Below are 16,306 nucleotides of genomic sequence, written 5' to 3'. Positions count from 1 at the left end.
AGGCCTTTGACTAGTCTCTACTGTTTACATCAAGTGCCCTGTTTTGCTTCCAGCTGAAAACTAAGAAGTACCTTTTGGTGTCTCTGCCACTGTGGATGAAACATGTTTCTGAGGACCAGCTTCAGGTTTTCATTGAAGTGTTTATGGTGCAGCTTTTTGAAGCTACTCTCGCTGTCCAGAATCCTGAGTTATGTCAGAGTGCCTTACAGGGACTTAGCCAGGCTATGAAGCTGCCCAGTCCAGCTCAATACCTCTGGAGTCTCCTTTGCTTGGCTACTGAGAGAATCTTTGATCTTTTGCCAAACAAGATTCGGGTAAGAAGCAAAAATATTTGCATTCCTTTATAATTTATATTTAGGATTTTTTTTTACAACCTTTTTGGCAAGGCAAGGAGGTAAATGTTTTAAGAAAGTGGGTGGGGAATTAATGAGAAATGGCCACATTCTTTTCTTTCCTGGGAGTGTTTTCCCTTTCAAGATCTGGGTTGTCGAGGTTTAAAATTTAGAGCCTATGGTTAGTGCAGACTGGACATAGATCATCGAGTACTGAGCCAGAGAATTCACTCAAGGTCTCTTTGCAGTATAACTGACTTTAGAAATGAAATAGAAGAAACTTCACATGAGAGTCTGCTTAGAGAATATTCAGGGAAGAATATTTCCATAAGTTTACATATTTTAAGAGATTTCAGAAGGAAGAACACTATCAAAATACTAGTAGGCTGGGGAGACACCTTTGTCTTGATTTCTTTAGATTAACAACAACAACAACAACAAAATGGCCCACAGATGACAGAAGCCATTTTTTTTGAGATGTCAAAAATACACAAAGGAATGAAAAATATCTGAGCCCACGTTTTTTTTTTTTTCCTCTAACTGCAATGGGAAAATTAAATACAGTTCAAAAAACAGAATTGTCAATTCTCTTGTATTTGATTAAGGTAGAAAATCTTATCACATCTGTTTTTGGCACAAAGGAATACCAAGAAGAGGTGGTTTTTCTTTTATTTAAAAGATTTGAAATAGGCTTTTTTTCCAGGTGCCTAAATACATTTTTATATGCTTGGAATTTTTCTCTGCCAGAGAAGTGATGTCGATCTGTACATCAATGCAGCAAAATGCCTTTTGGAAATGACAGATGCAGAGCTACATCGTATTACCCGTATTACTCAGGTAATGATATCAGAATCTTATTTTGGAAGTTTTGGGGTTTTTTCTGGGTTGAAGATTCAAATTAGTGAATCAGTGTAGTGTTGGATCTTTTCAGATGAAGCCATCTTGCTTCCAGCCTTTAAGTGACTAATTGCAAAATGGATCCAGTTACCAGTTTGAATATAAGAATCTAAATTCATTTAGCCTGATTGCCTCAGGTTATTGGGAAGCCTCAAATATTTTAGAAACATGAATGAGCATTAAAAATAAGTATTAAATACCTGGTATTGTTTTTAAAAATAACTATCAACTTAATAAACAAAAAGAGTCAAATTAAAAGAAAATTATAAATGTACCTATTAACTCTTAGTTATTATAATTTGTTAAGCATGCTATATAAACTTGTGGCAAAAGAGCAATAGCAATATTTTTGTTTATTTCTATCTCCCTTTCTGTTCTCAGATTTTGCTTCTGTTATTTTCTTTATAGCCATAGTTAATGTGTACATTCTGAGTCTATGTTCTTTGTTCTGTGACCCTTTGTTTGAGTCTTTTTGTTTTTCTGAAAGTTCTTCATGGAGATCATTACTTATGGTGCAATAATATTATATTACACTGATAAACCATGGTTTATTCTGCCATTTCCCAATTGTTAGACACAGAAGTTGCATTTAGCACTTTGCAAGGACACAAAAGAAATAGGAGATGCAGCCCTTGTCTTTCACAGCCTGGTAATTTTGTTGGAGGTGTGGTGTCTAGAGCAGTTCCTGGCAGTAAAAGGCCTATGGTTGGCATGTTACCCATTTGGGTCCCCAGAGTACTATTAGCACATGACCACTACAGTAGAGTAAATGGCCCAAAAGAGTTATTGTGCCCCTCTGAGAGCCTGTTGTCCTGTCATGCACTGGGAACACTAGAGCCCATTATTTCTGGGATGTATTTATCAAATGTTCTCACTAATTAACCTCTGAACACATTTATAATATCTATGAAGAAAGATAGTGCCTGCCATCAAGACCTACCATCTCTAATGGACAATTTTAATAGAATACAGAAACAGGCAACGTAGCCTCCTGCCAGGAATAAACCGTCCTAGCATTTGGAGCGGTGGCCAACTTCAGAGTCAGCCTCTCTGCTTTTAGCCTAGCCCTTGGGGGCACAGCAAACCCAGAGATAGATTAAATTAATGGTAGCTAAATGATTTGCCATTTTCAGAACAACATAAAGAAGGCTGCCTTTGTCAAAGTATATTTAGTCTCTCAAGGTCGATTTCCCCTGATGCATTGGAATGATTTGATTGAGGCCACAGTTCGATGTCAAGACAAAGAAACAATTGCTTGGATGATGTTACATGGTTTATATCATGCACGGATTATAAGCCATACAAACACAGGTGAGGGCACATTGAAGCAAAAGTGAGTATATTTGTTTTGTAAAGGGGGAAGGTGGGTGATCTGCTTCAAATTTTATTTGTATATTGCTTCTTTATCTTCAACTTATTAAAAGGAATTATTTAGTAGTCCTTTGGAGACAAGGTTCAAACTGTTCATACGTGGGAGAATTTCGTGAACTTTTTGATGTCCCTAGATTATATTTCTTTTTCTTCATTAAATCAAGCCATCCAGCATTTATGAAATGGCTGCTCTAGAAGGCACTGTGTGAAGTGCTGGGGCTGCAGATAGAGGCATTCTAATGGGGGAGACAAGTTACAGACAACTATGTTCATGTAAGAGATAGACAGGATAAATTGGAGGTAATCTTAGGGTAGTCACCAGCATTGAGACTGGGAAAGGACTTTTGTAGAAGGTAGGATTTGTGCTGAAATTTGAAGGAAGTCAGGGAGTTCAGGAGCTGGAGACAAGAACACTCCAGGAATGGAGGATATATTAGTAATACTAATTAGACAGGTTAGTAAAACATCAGATAGAAAGGAACGGTTATTTTCTATTCATCTGAAAAAGAATGAGTGCGGAATTTAGTCAAGAGACCTGGTTTCCCCTAACAACTATATAGCATGTCCTAACTACATGACTGTAAATGAGCAACTCATTAACCTCTTTTAACCTGTTTCCTCGTGAATAGAATGAGAGGGATATGACTTGTATCTCCTGCTTCACAGGGTTGTACTTTATCAATCTTATAGCATCATAGGAATATACATTTTAATTTAGGATTACTCTGTTGAGCATTGTGTTAGTGATTGGGGATTCAGAGGTGAAAACCGACAAAAGCCCAACCTTCCGGGCGCTTCCAGGGAGAAGCAGGGTGATTACAGTGGGTAGTGTGCTGGACGTGGAATCCAGGAGCCCTGGCCTCAGATCCCCAAATACTGAACAGCTGCGTGACTATGGGCAAGTCCTGTGACTTCTCTTGTCCTCAGATTCTTCTCTCAAATGAGAGTTGGGATAAAGTGACCTCCATATCTCTTCCAGATCCCAGTCTATGATTACAGTCTTGTTTGAAGCAGCTGGTCTTTTCTAGGATTAGAAATAGAAGGTATCCACATGAAGGGCTTTCAGCTTTTGATCGTGATTTGCTCTGCTGACCCAATAAAAGTTCTGGCTTATCAGACGATGATACTAAGATCGAGGCACCTAGGTGGCACAGTGGAGAGATAGTGTTGGACTTGGAGGAAGAAGGCCTGAGTTCAAATCCTGCTTCAGATACTTATGACCCTGAGCAAGTCCCTTAAGTTCATTCAGCCTCAATTTCCTCATCAGTAAAATGGAAATAATAAAACCACATATTTCACAGAGTTATTGCAAGCTTCATAAAAGATAATGTATATAAAGCACTTTGCAAGTATATAAGTGCTAGCTGGTATAAGCGATTATTAAGGAAAGCTTAAATTTACATAGTGCTTTATTGGTTCCGGTATACTCTATAGGTTTTATGTGAGGATCAAATGATTCTCGCAACAATCCTGTGAGGGTAGCTAGTTCAAGTATTATTTTCCATGTTTAATAGCTTGGGGAACTCAGAGAGGTTAATTGATTTACCCAAAGTTACATAGATAGGAAATGACAGAGCCAGAACTATAAAAGCCAGGTCTTTAGACTATGGAAACTAGGACTCTTTCTTCTACATCTTAGAACAGATTACCCTCACCTTTCTGAACAGGAAACACTTCAACTGGCTCTGCTTACCATTTTATGTTCTCAACCCTAGAATAGCTTCCATTGGTACATGGGCTGTTGGGGGTTGGGGGTTGTTGTTTTTGTTGTTGTTTTATTTTCCAAAGCAAGCAGTCTTATCAAAGGTTACTATTGAGATGACTGTTACAGAATCTGACTGCCATATGATCAACTCATAAAATGGGATGCACCTTCTAAAATGCCCAGATCTGTACAAGATTTAGACCAAATGCTTTACTTTTTAAATTTTTTTTATTTTAAATTTATTTTTAAATTTTTTTGTGTGGGACAGTGATGGTTAAGTGACTTTCCCAGGGTCACACAGCTAGTAAGTGTCAAGTGTCTGAGGTCGGATTTGAATTCAGGTCCTCCTGAATCCAGGGCCAGTGCTCTATCCACCGTACCACCTAGCTGCCCAAATGCTTTTTTCAAAAAGACAAATATAACACATGGATGATCGCATGAGAAAGGACTCACCTCATACAGAAAGTTCTTCCACCTTCCCTGCTGTATGTTTTTCTTTTAATAATTCCTAGAGCGGGAGATCTTAACCTTTTTTTTTTTTTAAGTCATGGATCCCATTAGCAGTATGGTGAATCCTATGGACCCTTATGCAGATTAACATTTTAGATGCATCAAATAAAATGTAGAGGGTTACAAAGGAAGACAGTGACATTGAAATATAGTTATCAAAATAATGTTAAAAAAACAACTTTGTAGCTTCCAGGTAAAAAACCTCTTTCCAGACTTAGCATTGACACTGCTTAAGCAAATAATGGTAATCTAGAACTTCAGAGACTCAAGTTCATGGTACTAAATAGGTTCTGTATAGCTTTCTTGCCCCAATTTCCTGTCAGTTACAAAAGTTACTGGATGTATGGGGCAAAAATTAGCAAATGTGATTATAGTGTTTTATGGAAGATCTGAGGGGTCAAATTCGGTTAGTATCAGTCTTGAACTGCCAGCTGTGTGGTGTACAGGAATAACATTGAAGCTGATAGCTTTCCTTTTTGAGATGTCTGTTTCAGTGCTTACCCAATGATCTTAAAATACTGTATTTATTACCTAAAAACAGGCATTTGTTAGTCAAACAAACACAATACACATCCCTCACATTGGAACAAGGGACAAATAATTTATTCAATGTGGGGGATTTCCATTGTGGGGCCCCCTACACCTATTCAGGTGCTACCTGTGTATGAGATAAATCCTAGAGAGTTGACTTGGGCATATTGAGGTTAAGTGTTTTGGGCAATGTCACATACCTAATAAGTGTCACAGACAGACCTTAAATATTCCAGTACTCCATCTACTCAGTCATTTTGCCTTTACAGGCATTCCTTATAAACATACAAGAAAATGAATGAACAGTGCATCAAAAGATCTAAAATGACTGAGTTTTTGGAAAATGTGGCTGAGGCTGAGAAAGTCTTTGTTGTTTTCAAGTCACTACTATAAAAAAAAGAAAAAAACCCAGACTCCATGCTGGTGTTTTCCCTATTCATTTCCCCTGCAATCACTGTTTGTTTGTATTTGTTTGCTAAAATGAATGAATTGATCATTTTTAACCCCAGCAAAGAAGAGGTTTTGATTCCAAGAGTCAAAAGTTTTACTACCAGTGAAAGAGTCCTTTGATATTTTTTTTAACACCAAAGAAGAAATGTCAACGACTTAATTTCAACTCTGGTGTAGCATTAGTAGCAGTAGATTTAAAGAATAATTAGTTAACAGAAGCCAAGCCAACCATCTTCCTCAAACATTAATAACAAAACCCCGATGTTCACAGCGTCAAAGAAATATCTTTTGTTCCGTCACAGGTCAACAATATTACAGTGAGAACTTGGAATTGTTTGATGGAGTCCTCACCAGGTGTTCCTCTTTGGTTACCATGGTTATTACTGCTCTATTTTGCATTTCAAAGGAAAACTGTTACCCATATCCCTAGTCAGAAAATATCCTTGTCTTTTCAGGAGTGCTGAAGAGAATGGAGTGGCTGTTGGAACTGATGGGCTACATTAGAAATGTTGCTTACAAGTCAGCATCTGTTGAGAATGTGGCTCTTGAAGAGGTACAATCTATAGAAGTAATTTGTAGCTTCCTCAAAATTTAGGGCTTGTATTTATGCTCCAACGAGGGAATGTTTAATGCCGGGTTGCTTTTATTTTCCTCCTGCCTTTTATTTTTGAAAAACAATAGTGCCATCACACTGCCGCCAGAAGAAAGTGGGTGTTCTCACTGTGCTATTTAAATTATCCAGAGCTGCCTTTGGAAAAATCTTTTAAATGAAACAGACTTCTGGGCCTCCAGTGCGACTGCAGCACTTAAAGAACAAAGGCAATGAGAGGCCCAGCCTACAGTCTGTGCACCTGAAAATGGCTTAGGTGGTAGGTGCACAGGGATGTGCCTAACCTTTATTGGATTGCTTAACATGGATAGAAGAAACAGATTTGAATCTGTTTTCTGCCTTCCCCAAATAAAATACAAGCAACTCCTTCCCACTTCTTGTCATTCCTCTGGCTCCACTATCCTTTATGTGCTTTTATTAGTTTGCTTTACTCTTGCTAAAGTTCATTGGCATCATGTTTGCTGAGTGGATAAAGACCATGTGCCCTACGTTAGTTTTTTGAACCAGGGCCTGGATTTCCTGTGGAGTTCTTTATGTTCTAAGTTTCCACAAGTGATATTAGGTGTTATTAGGGTATACTTCCTCTCTATTCCCCCTCCCAGATATTGCTTATTTTCATTTAATAACATCAAAATAGCTCTACTCTGAAAAAAAAGGCAAGTCTTATTTGTCAAATTGCCTTGCAGTCAGTGTAAATTTTTCATAAAACATCTCTTTAAATGTATCATAAGCTTTTTTGTAACTTCTAGTTATGCAATGTTTGACTGGGATGCCCAGGTTTTTCTTTTTTACTCAGAAGGGGAAGTAGACCCCCCTAAACTATCTTTAGAACAGAACTTGTCTTCCCTGAGCCTTGGAAATTCCACTTCCCATATAGTGGAGTCCCTCTTTTGTGGATTGTGAAGGGAAATGTTTAGCTGTATGGTGTGGGTGGGTTTGTATGTGTACCCCTATCTTTTAAGTTGCTAAAACACTTGACCCAATTTGTGCCTGTTTCCTGTTTAGGCTACCAACTTCCTGTTGCTGCTCTTTGCAGCTTCTGTGGTTGCATGGGGTGACCACGATGCCCCTCTCCTGCTTGGACTAAGTGCCAGCTGGTTGCCATGGCACCAGGAAGGAGGTGTGGCTGGCTTCTCTTCTGGTTATCTTGGCCAGAGTCCAATCAACAGGGTCACCTTGCAAGAGACTCTCACCCTCCTTCCCAGCAGTATGCCGCTTCTGCTAAGCAAAGAACCATGGAAGGAGCAAACACAAAAGGTAAAGCTAAAAGTCATCTCCTCATCAAGGCTGGCAGCCTTTTTTTCTCCTCAGCAGTCGCTGCTGGGGAGCAGCACTGTGGTGGCCTAAGTGAAACTTGGATCAAAGCAGAGGCTCTACTATGCAACCTTCCCCCATTGCCAGGAAAATGTAAAGCCTCTGTGATCTAGGGTAAATGGGATAATGGAAAACATATTTTTGAAAAAAAAGACAGTGTCCATGTTGCGTGGTATTAAAGGCATACGCATGCGTGAGCGTGCATGCCGGCTCACATATAACTCACACATAGGCAATCTTAAAACCTTAAGGTAGAAGTAAAATGATGTCTAAAAGAGGCTGGTAAAGATGGTGACATGAAGTGTTAGAGCCAAGGCTGATTCCTCTAAGAAATTCTGCAGCAAAGAACAGCAGATGAAGCAGTGATGACTAAAACCAAAGAGAAACACCGATAAGCTGTTCCGTCTCTATCAGGACTATACAAGACGACAGACTCACTGGTGCCTAACCACCGGTGAGAGTCACCCCTGGCCTAGAGGAGCCACAGCAGGGGACAAAGCCAGCTCCCAGTAAAAGTATGCCCAAGGGGACAGAAATGGGACAGTTCCCAGGCAAGTCAACAAGGACCTATTAAATGCCTAATATAGGAGCATTGAAGATACAGAGAAAGGCCAACAGCAGTACCTGCTGTCTAGTAACTCACCGTCTAATGGTTTTGTGAGTAGAATCCTCTAGAAGGGTAAAAGAAACCATCATTTCCAGTTTCTAGTCAGAATCACTGCAGGGGACAAAACCCCGCAAGGTGATTTACAAGGGGAAAGTTACAGAGATATGGGCAAGTCGGTAGTCAGGTAATATTTATTAAATGCCTACTATTTGCCAGGCACTATACTAAGGTCTAGGGATCCAAATGATTGTCTCTGCCCACAGGGAGCCTACACTCTAACATGGGAAGACCACACACAAAAGGAAGTTGGAGAGTCGGAGGTGTGGGGTGAGGTGGCAGGTATGGTGAAGTCAGAGACATCCCAGGGGTCGTACAGTCACGTGGGAAATGAAGAGATGTGTGTTCTGAGCTTCCTCCTTAAGTGGAGGCTTTGGAACTTATGGCTCTGTCCCCTCATCAGCGGGGCAGAGGGAAATGATGAGACATGAGGACAAAGGCCGATCAGATTTCTCACGAGATTTTCTAGCTTCCTGGAGCATGATGGAGAAGTCAGAGCAGTAGTGCAGCCAGGTGGAAAATGAGGCCAATGAGAGACAGGCAGAAACCAAGGCTTTAGGCTGGGGGCAAGGCTGTTCTCCATGCCTAAGTCCTTGACCTGGGCCAGAGCAGCTGAGAAAGGAGGAAAGAGAACTAGGATCCCTCCAAACCGTCCAAAACTGTGACAATACAGCAACAGTGGCATCTGCGTTGCCAGAGGGGTAAAACTGGGGCCTAGACAACCCGTACAAGGGCAAGAGAGTGGGGCAGAGTCACAGGAACTTGTGATGGATGCATAAGTACATAGTAAAAGACCTCCTAATGTAATAATGAAATACCATGGATTAGGAGAAACCCAAGAGGTAAACCCAGAAGAAAAGAGTGTCTCCACAGGAAGTGCAAGTACATCAGAAGGAAGTACATCAGAAAAAAAGAATGACTTGGCCACAAAGATTCCCAGAGCTTATGGAAGAAATGAAGTAAGAGCCTTTAAAAAAAAAAAAAGGAATTATAGCTCTTAAGGAAAAAATTGGAAGAAGACTAGTACAAAAATGTAGAAAACCTTCCTCAAGTAGTAGACTCTCTGGGGGCAGCTAGGTGGCACAGTGGATAAAGCACAGGCCCTGGATTCAGGCAGATCAGAGTTCAAATCCAGCTTCAGATACTTGACACTTACTAGCATTTTGACCCTGGGCAAGTCACTTAACCGTCATTGCCCCCCCCCCAAAACAAACAAACAAACAAAAAGACAACAAAACAACAACAACAAAAAATAAACCCCAAAGTTACAAATAGTAGACTCTGGAAAAAAAAAATAGAATGTATCAAGCCACACAGTGATTCCATGAGACGATGAGAAATATTTGAACAAAGGACTGAAAAAATTAGAACGTGTAATGTACCTACTGTCAAAAAACAATAATCCAACTACCTGGGAGCATACCTGCCAAGACAAACTCAGGAATTACATGAGAATAATTAGAAAGCACTTTTTATAGTAATAAAGTCTGATTTAAATAATTGGAGCAATATTAATTGTTCATTAGTGGGTAGCAGAGTCAGTATAATAAAAATGACAATTCTACCTAAACTAACCTACTTATTCAATGCCATCCCAATTAAACCACCAAAAATTATTTTATTGAGCTAGAAAGAATAATAATTAAATTTATTTGGAAGAACAAAAGGTCAAGAATATCAAATGTATTGATGAAAAAATATAAACAAAGGAGATTCAGTGATGTCAGATCTTAAACTATATTATAAGACAGTACTTATTGCAACTATCTGGTACTGGCTAAAAAATAGAAAGTTGGACCAGTGGAACAGAGTAAATATGCAATACACAGTATTAAATTATTACAGTATCCTTATGTTTAACAAATGTAAAGATGTAAGGTTTGGAGATAAGAACACATACACTGGTAAAAATTGTTGGGAAAACTGGAAAGCAGTCCTGCAGAAATTGGGTATAGATAACATCTTACACCATTTACCAAGATAAGGTCAAAATGGATACATGACCTAGATGAGTCATTTCCTAATTGATAAATGTTCAAAGGATATGAACAGGCAGTTTTTCAGTGAAGAAATCAAAACTATATATAGTGATATGAAAAAATTCTTTGAATCATAACTGATTATATAAATAGAAAATTGGGAAAACCGAGATATCATCTCATACCTATCAGATAGAACAGGAAAATGACAAATGTTGGAGGAGATATGGAAAAATTGAAATATTAATACACTCTTGGTGTAACTGTGAACCGATCCAACCATTTTGGAGAGCAATCAGGAATTATACCTAAAGAGTTATAAAACTGCATAAACCTAGCAATACCAGTATCAGGTCTGTTTCCCTTATTGAGGGCGGGGGGGGGGGAGGGCATTGAGGGTTAGGTGACTTGCCCAGGGTCACACAGCTAATAAGTGTCAAGTGTCTGAGGCCAAATTTGAACTCAGGTCCTCCTGAATCCAGGACCAGTGCTTTATACACTCCACCACCTAGCTGCCCCCTTTCAGATCTGTTTCCCAAGGTGAACAGGGAAAAAGGAAAAGAACCTATATGTTCTGATATATTTATAGCAACTCTCTTTGTGGTAGCAAAGAACTGGAAATTAAGGGACTGACTATCAATTGGGGAATGGCTAAACAAATTATGGTATGTGATTGTGATGGAATACTACTGTGCTATAGAAATGATGACCTGGTTGATTTTAGAAAAACATGGAAAGACTTGCATGAAATAATGAAGAGTGAAGTGAACAGAACCAATAAAGAGTTGTATATAGTAACAGTAATATTGTTTAAAAAATAATTATAGGGGCAGCTAGGTGGCGCAGTGGATAGAGCACCGGCCCTGGAGTCAGGAGTACCTGAGTTCAAATTTGGCAACCCTAATTGCCTCACTAAAAAAAAAAGAATAATTATAAACAATCAAATTATTCTTAGTACTGTAAATACTTCAATCAATTGTAAGGAACCTATAAAGGAAGATGCTATCCTACTGGTAACTAAAAGCATGCATAATATGTTGTTACATATATTTATAAATCTCTCAAATGGTAGGTTTCTCTAATGTGGAGTGGGGAGGGAAGGAAGGAGAGTTTGAAGCTTAAAATGCTATAAGAGCAAATTAATTAATTAAAAAACAAGCCTAGAAAACAGGTTAAGGAAAGATAATTTAAGAATCATCAGATTTCCTGAAAATCATGACCAAAGTAAAAACCTAGATGTCATATTTCAAAAATTCATAAAAGAGGGGCAGCTAAGTAGCTCAGTGGATAGAGCACTGATCCAGGATTCAGGAGGACCTGAGTTCAGATCTGGCCTCAGACACTTGACACTTACTAGCTGTGTGACCCTGGGTAAGTCACTTAACCCCCATTGCCCTGGGAAAACAAAAACAAAAACAAAAACAAAAAAAATTAAATATATTGATTTAGGCAATAAAATTACAACTTTTTATTTTTTAAAAAAGCTTTTCATACACAGTATGTTTTCCTTTTGCTATAACTTATTTTACATTATTTGGCATTAATAATAACAACAACTAAGATTTATATAGTACCTTCTATGGGCCAGGCATTGTGCTTAGTACTTTACAAATATCTCATTTATTCCTATAAATGGGGTTATTCCCATTTTATAATTGTGGAAACTGAGGCAATCACAGATTTATGTGACTTGCCTAAAGTAATACAGCTACTAAATTTCTAAGACCAAATTTGAACTCTGGTCTTCTTGACTCCAGTCCCAGCACTTTTCCTACTGTTGTCACCCAGGTCCATGTCTTCAATGGTATTTAAATCATACGGTTTCCTTGACAACTGAAACATGATTATTGTCATCTCACCCAGCTGTAAATACTTAAAACTGTTTACTGTGTAATTTAGTGAATCAGGAAACTGAATTTAAGTTTGGTACAGTCAGTTCCCCTCATGAAAGAGACTTAAAACCCCCTTGACCACGTGCCACCATTGTTTATTGGTCAGATTCCGAATTCTGTGAGACTCAAATATCCTTATGTTTGTTAATAATCTGGCTTTTGTCCAGTCCCAAGTAATTGTTTTTTGATGGCTGAGATCTCTTCACTAATACTGCATTTCATTTTACCCTAGTTCATTGATTGGCTATTCAGTATTATGGAAAGTCCTCAAGAAGCACTCTCAGCAAGTTCCAGAGATGTTTTGAGAGGTATTTTTTTTATGCTTTTTCTATCACCTGTGTAAAGACCATTCGGTGTGTCATGATGCGCCCTAGCCTTATTATTTTATAACATTTTCTAAGAGAGATATTAATTTTGCATTGGGAAAGCAAAGTGTATAAGAAAGTACTTTATAAATTGTAAATCACTCTATAAGTTTTAGTATTGCTTGTCAGCTGTAGGTAGATGCAGATTAGTGTGAAGAGTCAACCCCATGAAGTGGTCTCTTATGTTCAAACTTGCTCTATTGGCAGTGCAGCCCAATGGAAATTATATAGTACAGATTTAAATAATGTGAACACTTCAGGGACTGTGCCATTTATTCACACTAATTGGGACCTATTCCTGCCACCAGATTTGACAATCCCACCCTGTGGCTTTGTAATCCAGAAACATGAGCTACAGAGAGCTCTGTACCTTATGATCTACTTGTGTATTTACTCAGATAATAGTATGTGTTGTAAGCAGAAACTGTTTGGGTTTTTACTTTCGTATCCCCAGCTTTTTGCACCAGTGCCTGGTAGGTAGTAGATGCTTAATGAATGCTTGTTAGCTGCCCAGCACTACTTACCTTGAGAAAATTCACTTAGTGATCTCCCACTGTGACCCTTTGCTTCCTTGATGGAGCGCAGAGTATGACTTGACTTCAACTGTCCAAAAATGGAATTGAATTCTTTCCCCTCGTTGAAAGAATTCAGATGGACAACTTTTCAGGGAGATTCATTGCAAGGAGATTCATTCCTCAGGTAGACATTGAAATAAAAGACTTCTAAGGTCTCTTCCAATGCTGAGATTCTATGGTACTGTGGCTGATATTCTTTCTTTAGAGACCTAGATTTTGTCTTTCCATTTTTCTTAGAGTTTGATTTTCCTTTAATGAATGATCCTAGGCTTGGCCCACAATCTTTTACCAGTAACAGATATTGCCTCAGGGCATAACATCAACCAACAGCTGGTGCAGGTTGGAACCTGGAAAACCCGTTTAGAGAGGTACAAATTTACTTGGATTTACCTCTTTTTGAGTCCAGCCGCTGCTATATTCTTGATTTCATAAGGGCTCAACAACTCTCACACCCCTGAAATTTTAAAGAATCTTATTTTACTGAGGGAACCTAAAACCCTTGGAATCATAAGATAAAAGAAACTTTTAGAAGGTTCATTCAAGAGGATACAGCAGGACTGCCTTAATTTATACTGAAAGGATTATGTATTTGTGGGCATGTAAATAAACAATATAAAGTAACCGAACCTACTCCACTGATCTGCTCAATTAAAATGACAGCTTTTCATTTTAATTCAGACTAAAGTATCTCAACCATTACTTTGTAACCTGATGGTGCCGCATTTTTATAGGATTCCTTGTCGGTCATTAAGATTTTGCCAAAGAGGGCAGCTAGGTGGCACAGAGGGTAGAGCACTGGCCCTGGAGTCAGGAGGACCTGAGTTCAAATCTAGCCTCAGACACTTGACACTTCCTAGCTATGTGACCCTGGGCAAGTCACTTAACTCCAATTGCCTCACCAAAAAAAAAAAAAAAAAGATTTTGCCAAAGCTTAGTGGCAATTCTTGGTCTTGAACAATGGTCAGATGAGGGTGAATTAGAACTGAGGGGGGTCTAAGGTTCCAGTTTTCACAAGAACAAACACTTGGAAAATGGGAAGAGAAGTTAGTAAACTCCTCCTATGTTCTAGGCACTGAGCTAAGTGTTTTATAAATATCTCATTTGATCCTCACAACAACAACCCTGTGAGGTAGGTGCTATTATCATCCATATTTTACAGTTGAGGAAACTGAAACAAACAGAGGTGTAAGTGACTTGCCCAGGGTCACACAGCTTATATGTGTCAGAGGCTGGATTAGAACTCAGGTGTTACTGGTTCCATGCCCAGTACTCTGTCTACAAGTGTGACCTAACTGCCTATAATGGTGCTAATTAATTATACCTTTACTAAGATCATTAGAAGAAATTGGAATGTTAGCACTTAGGATGAAATGTAAATGAAATGAAAAGAAAAAAAAGCTGATGGCTTCCTGTGCTGCCCTTAGTGCCTCACAGAAGCATATCCTTGGTTCCAAAGCAGAAGGCCCCCCACCAGAGTAACCAGGGTCTCACCAGATTAGAATGACAATAATCCCCTTTCTCACAGATGACTTTTATCACCAAAATGCTAAGTGCTGTGGCAGCTTCTTGCTCACTCAGGCTGCTATCAAAAACATGATCTAAGTGTATGGAGCTCCATGGCTTAGAAGTTTCGTTCTATATATTGCACGTTATAAGGGATAGAATTCTGACCCTGGAATCTAGCAGACCTGAATTCAAATCTTGTCCAAGATACTTGTTAGCTGTGTGACCCTGGGGAGGTCAGTTCACCTCTCTCAGCCTCAGTTTCTTCACCTGTAAAATGAAGCACTTGGATTTGAAGGTGTCTTCCAGGTCTAAGTCTTTTATCCAACAACTTTGTTTCTTCCTGCCTCTTCAGAGTTAAAGACCTTGTTTTCCACACAGTTCAAATTTTTTCTGCTCTTGAGGTATTTCCTTACTCTGATTCACTGGGACTTAGGAGGGATTGAAACAGGACATGAATAAAACTGACTCTGAAGGAAAAGAGGACAAGTTCTATTCCTGTACCTTTTTAGATAAAAACTGACTTGTACAGATCTACACAAAGCAATAATATACTTTGTGGGTTTTGTTTCCCTAGCTACAGTTCTAGCCTTGAGATTTCTCCCTGAATTTAAGAAGAAGGTGGTGTGGTCCAGGGCATATGGTTGGTAACCATTCTGCCAGAAGTCTGCCTTCTCAGCTGGAAAAAGAAGGAATCTTAAGCTTAGTGTTTGTCCATTCCAGACATACAGCAGAGAGCAGGATGACATATTGCTGCCCAGATATTTGGAAAACACATACCAGGAATCACCATGGACTGGTTTGATTAACAGACCAAATTTGGACTGGAACCCTAAGATTATATTTTCCTTAACTTATACAGATTTCATGCTGTAGAGTCTTTGTTTTATAAAGCCTTAAAATATAACACTCAAGATCCAAGTAAAATTAATCTTGTGGATTTATTGTATGTAATCATATTTATTTTGAACATAGAAAAGAGTTTTTCATTTTAACACTGAATAGCAAAAAGCCAGGTTAAAAGGTAGATGGTAACGTCATCCCTCACCCACATTTCTTATATACTCTATAATGGATTTGCTTAACTTAGATAAGATGCCTTATTCTTATTGACTAAAATACTCTTTTATCTGAGTTAATATACAAGTATAACTATTAAGTAATACACATTGAACACTAGCTTAAGTGGGGAAGGACATTTGATAAATAAGAGTGACTCAGTTTACACTACGATTATAAAGGTTAATCATTTAAGTAAGAGGTTAATACCTTGATTAAAATCATCAGTGGTTTTAGTCATTGAAAAATATATTTTTAATTTCTACAATTTCATAATAGGGACCTGGGCTTAGCATGATATTATAGAAAGAGCATTGGATTAGGAACTGGGAAGCATAGATTCTTGGTACTATTGCTATTCAAGGACCTTTTGCTTTTAGATTCTAGGTCCTAATGCTATTTTGCTATTAGTTGTGTGACCTGTGCAAGCTATTTCAGCTCTCTGGTTGGTCCTGTTTCATCATCTGCTAAAAAAAAAAAAAAAAGAGTTTGGACTGTATGACATCAAAGGTGCCTTCCTAAACATTCTGTGTTTAACTTATGTAGAGA

The 16,306-nt window shown here is 38.6% G+C and overlaps 1 protein-coding gene across 1 annotated transcript in view; it reads left to right on the top strand.

The window, feature by feature from the left end:
- Nucleotides 1-15,625, top strand: part of FOCAD (focadhesin) — a 380,224-nt gene extending 364,599 nt beyond the window's left edge. The window contains exons 38-44 of the mRNA XM_043979236.1: nt 54-314; nt 1,080-1,169; nt 2,363-2,540; nt 6,252-6,349; nt 7,412-7,663; nt 12,488-12,563; nt 15,276-15,625. Of these exons, the coding sequence (XP_043835171.1) occupies nt 54-314; nt 1,080-1,169; nt 2,363-2,540; nt 6,252-6,349; nt 7,412-7,663; nt 12,488-12,563; nt 15,276-15,349 (1,029 nt within the window). The 3' untranslated portion in view covers nt 15,350-15,625. The remainder of the gene's footprint in view (nt 1-53; nt 315-1,079; nt 1,170-2,362; nt 2,541-6,251; nt 6,350-7,411; nt 7,664-12,487; nt 12,564-15,275) is intronic.
- The last annotated feature ends 681 nt before the right edge of the window (nt 15,626-16,306 follow it).

Source organism: Dromiciops gliroides, chromosome 1 (assembly GCF_019393635.1).
Source record: "Dromiciops gliroides isolate mDroGli1 chromosome 1, mDroGli1.pri, whole genome shotgun sequence".
Lineage (NCBI taxonomy): Eukaryota > Metazoa > Chordata > Mammalia > Microbiotheria > Microbiotheriidae > Dromiciops > Dromiciops gliroides.
The sequence above is the reverse complement of the archived record's forward strand: the minus strand, read 5'-3'. Positions and strand labels throughout refer to the sequence as shown.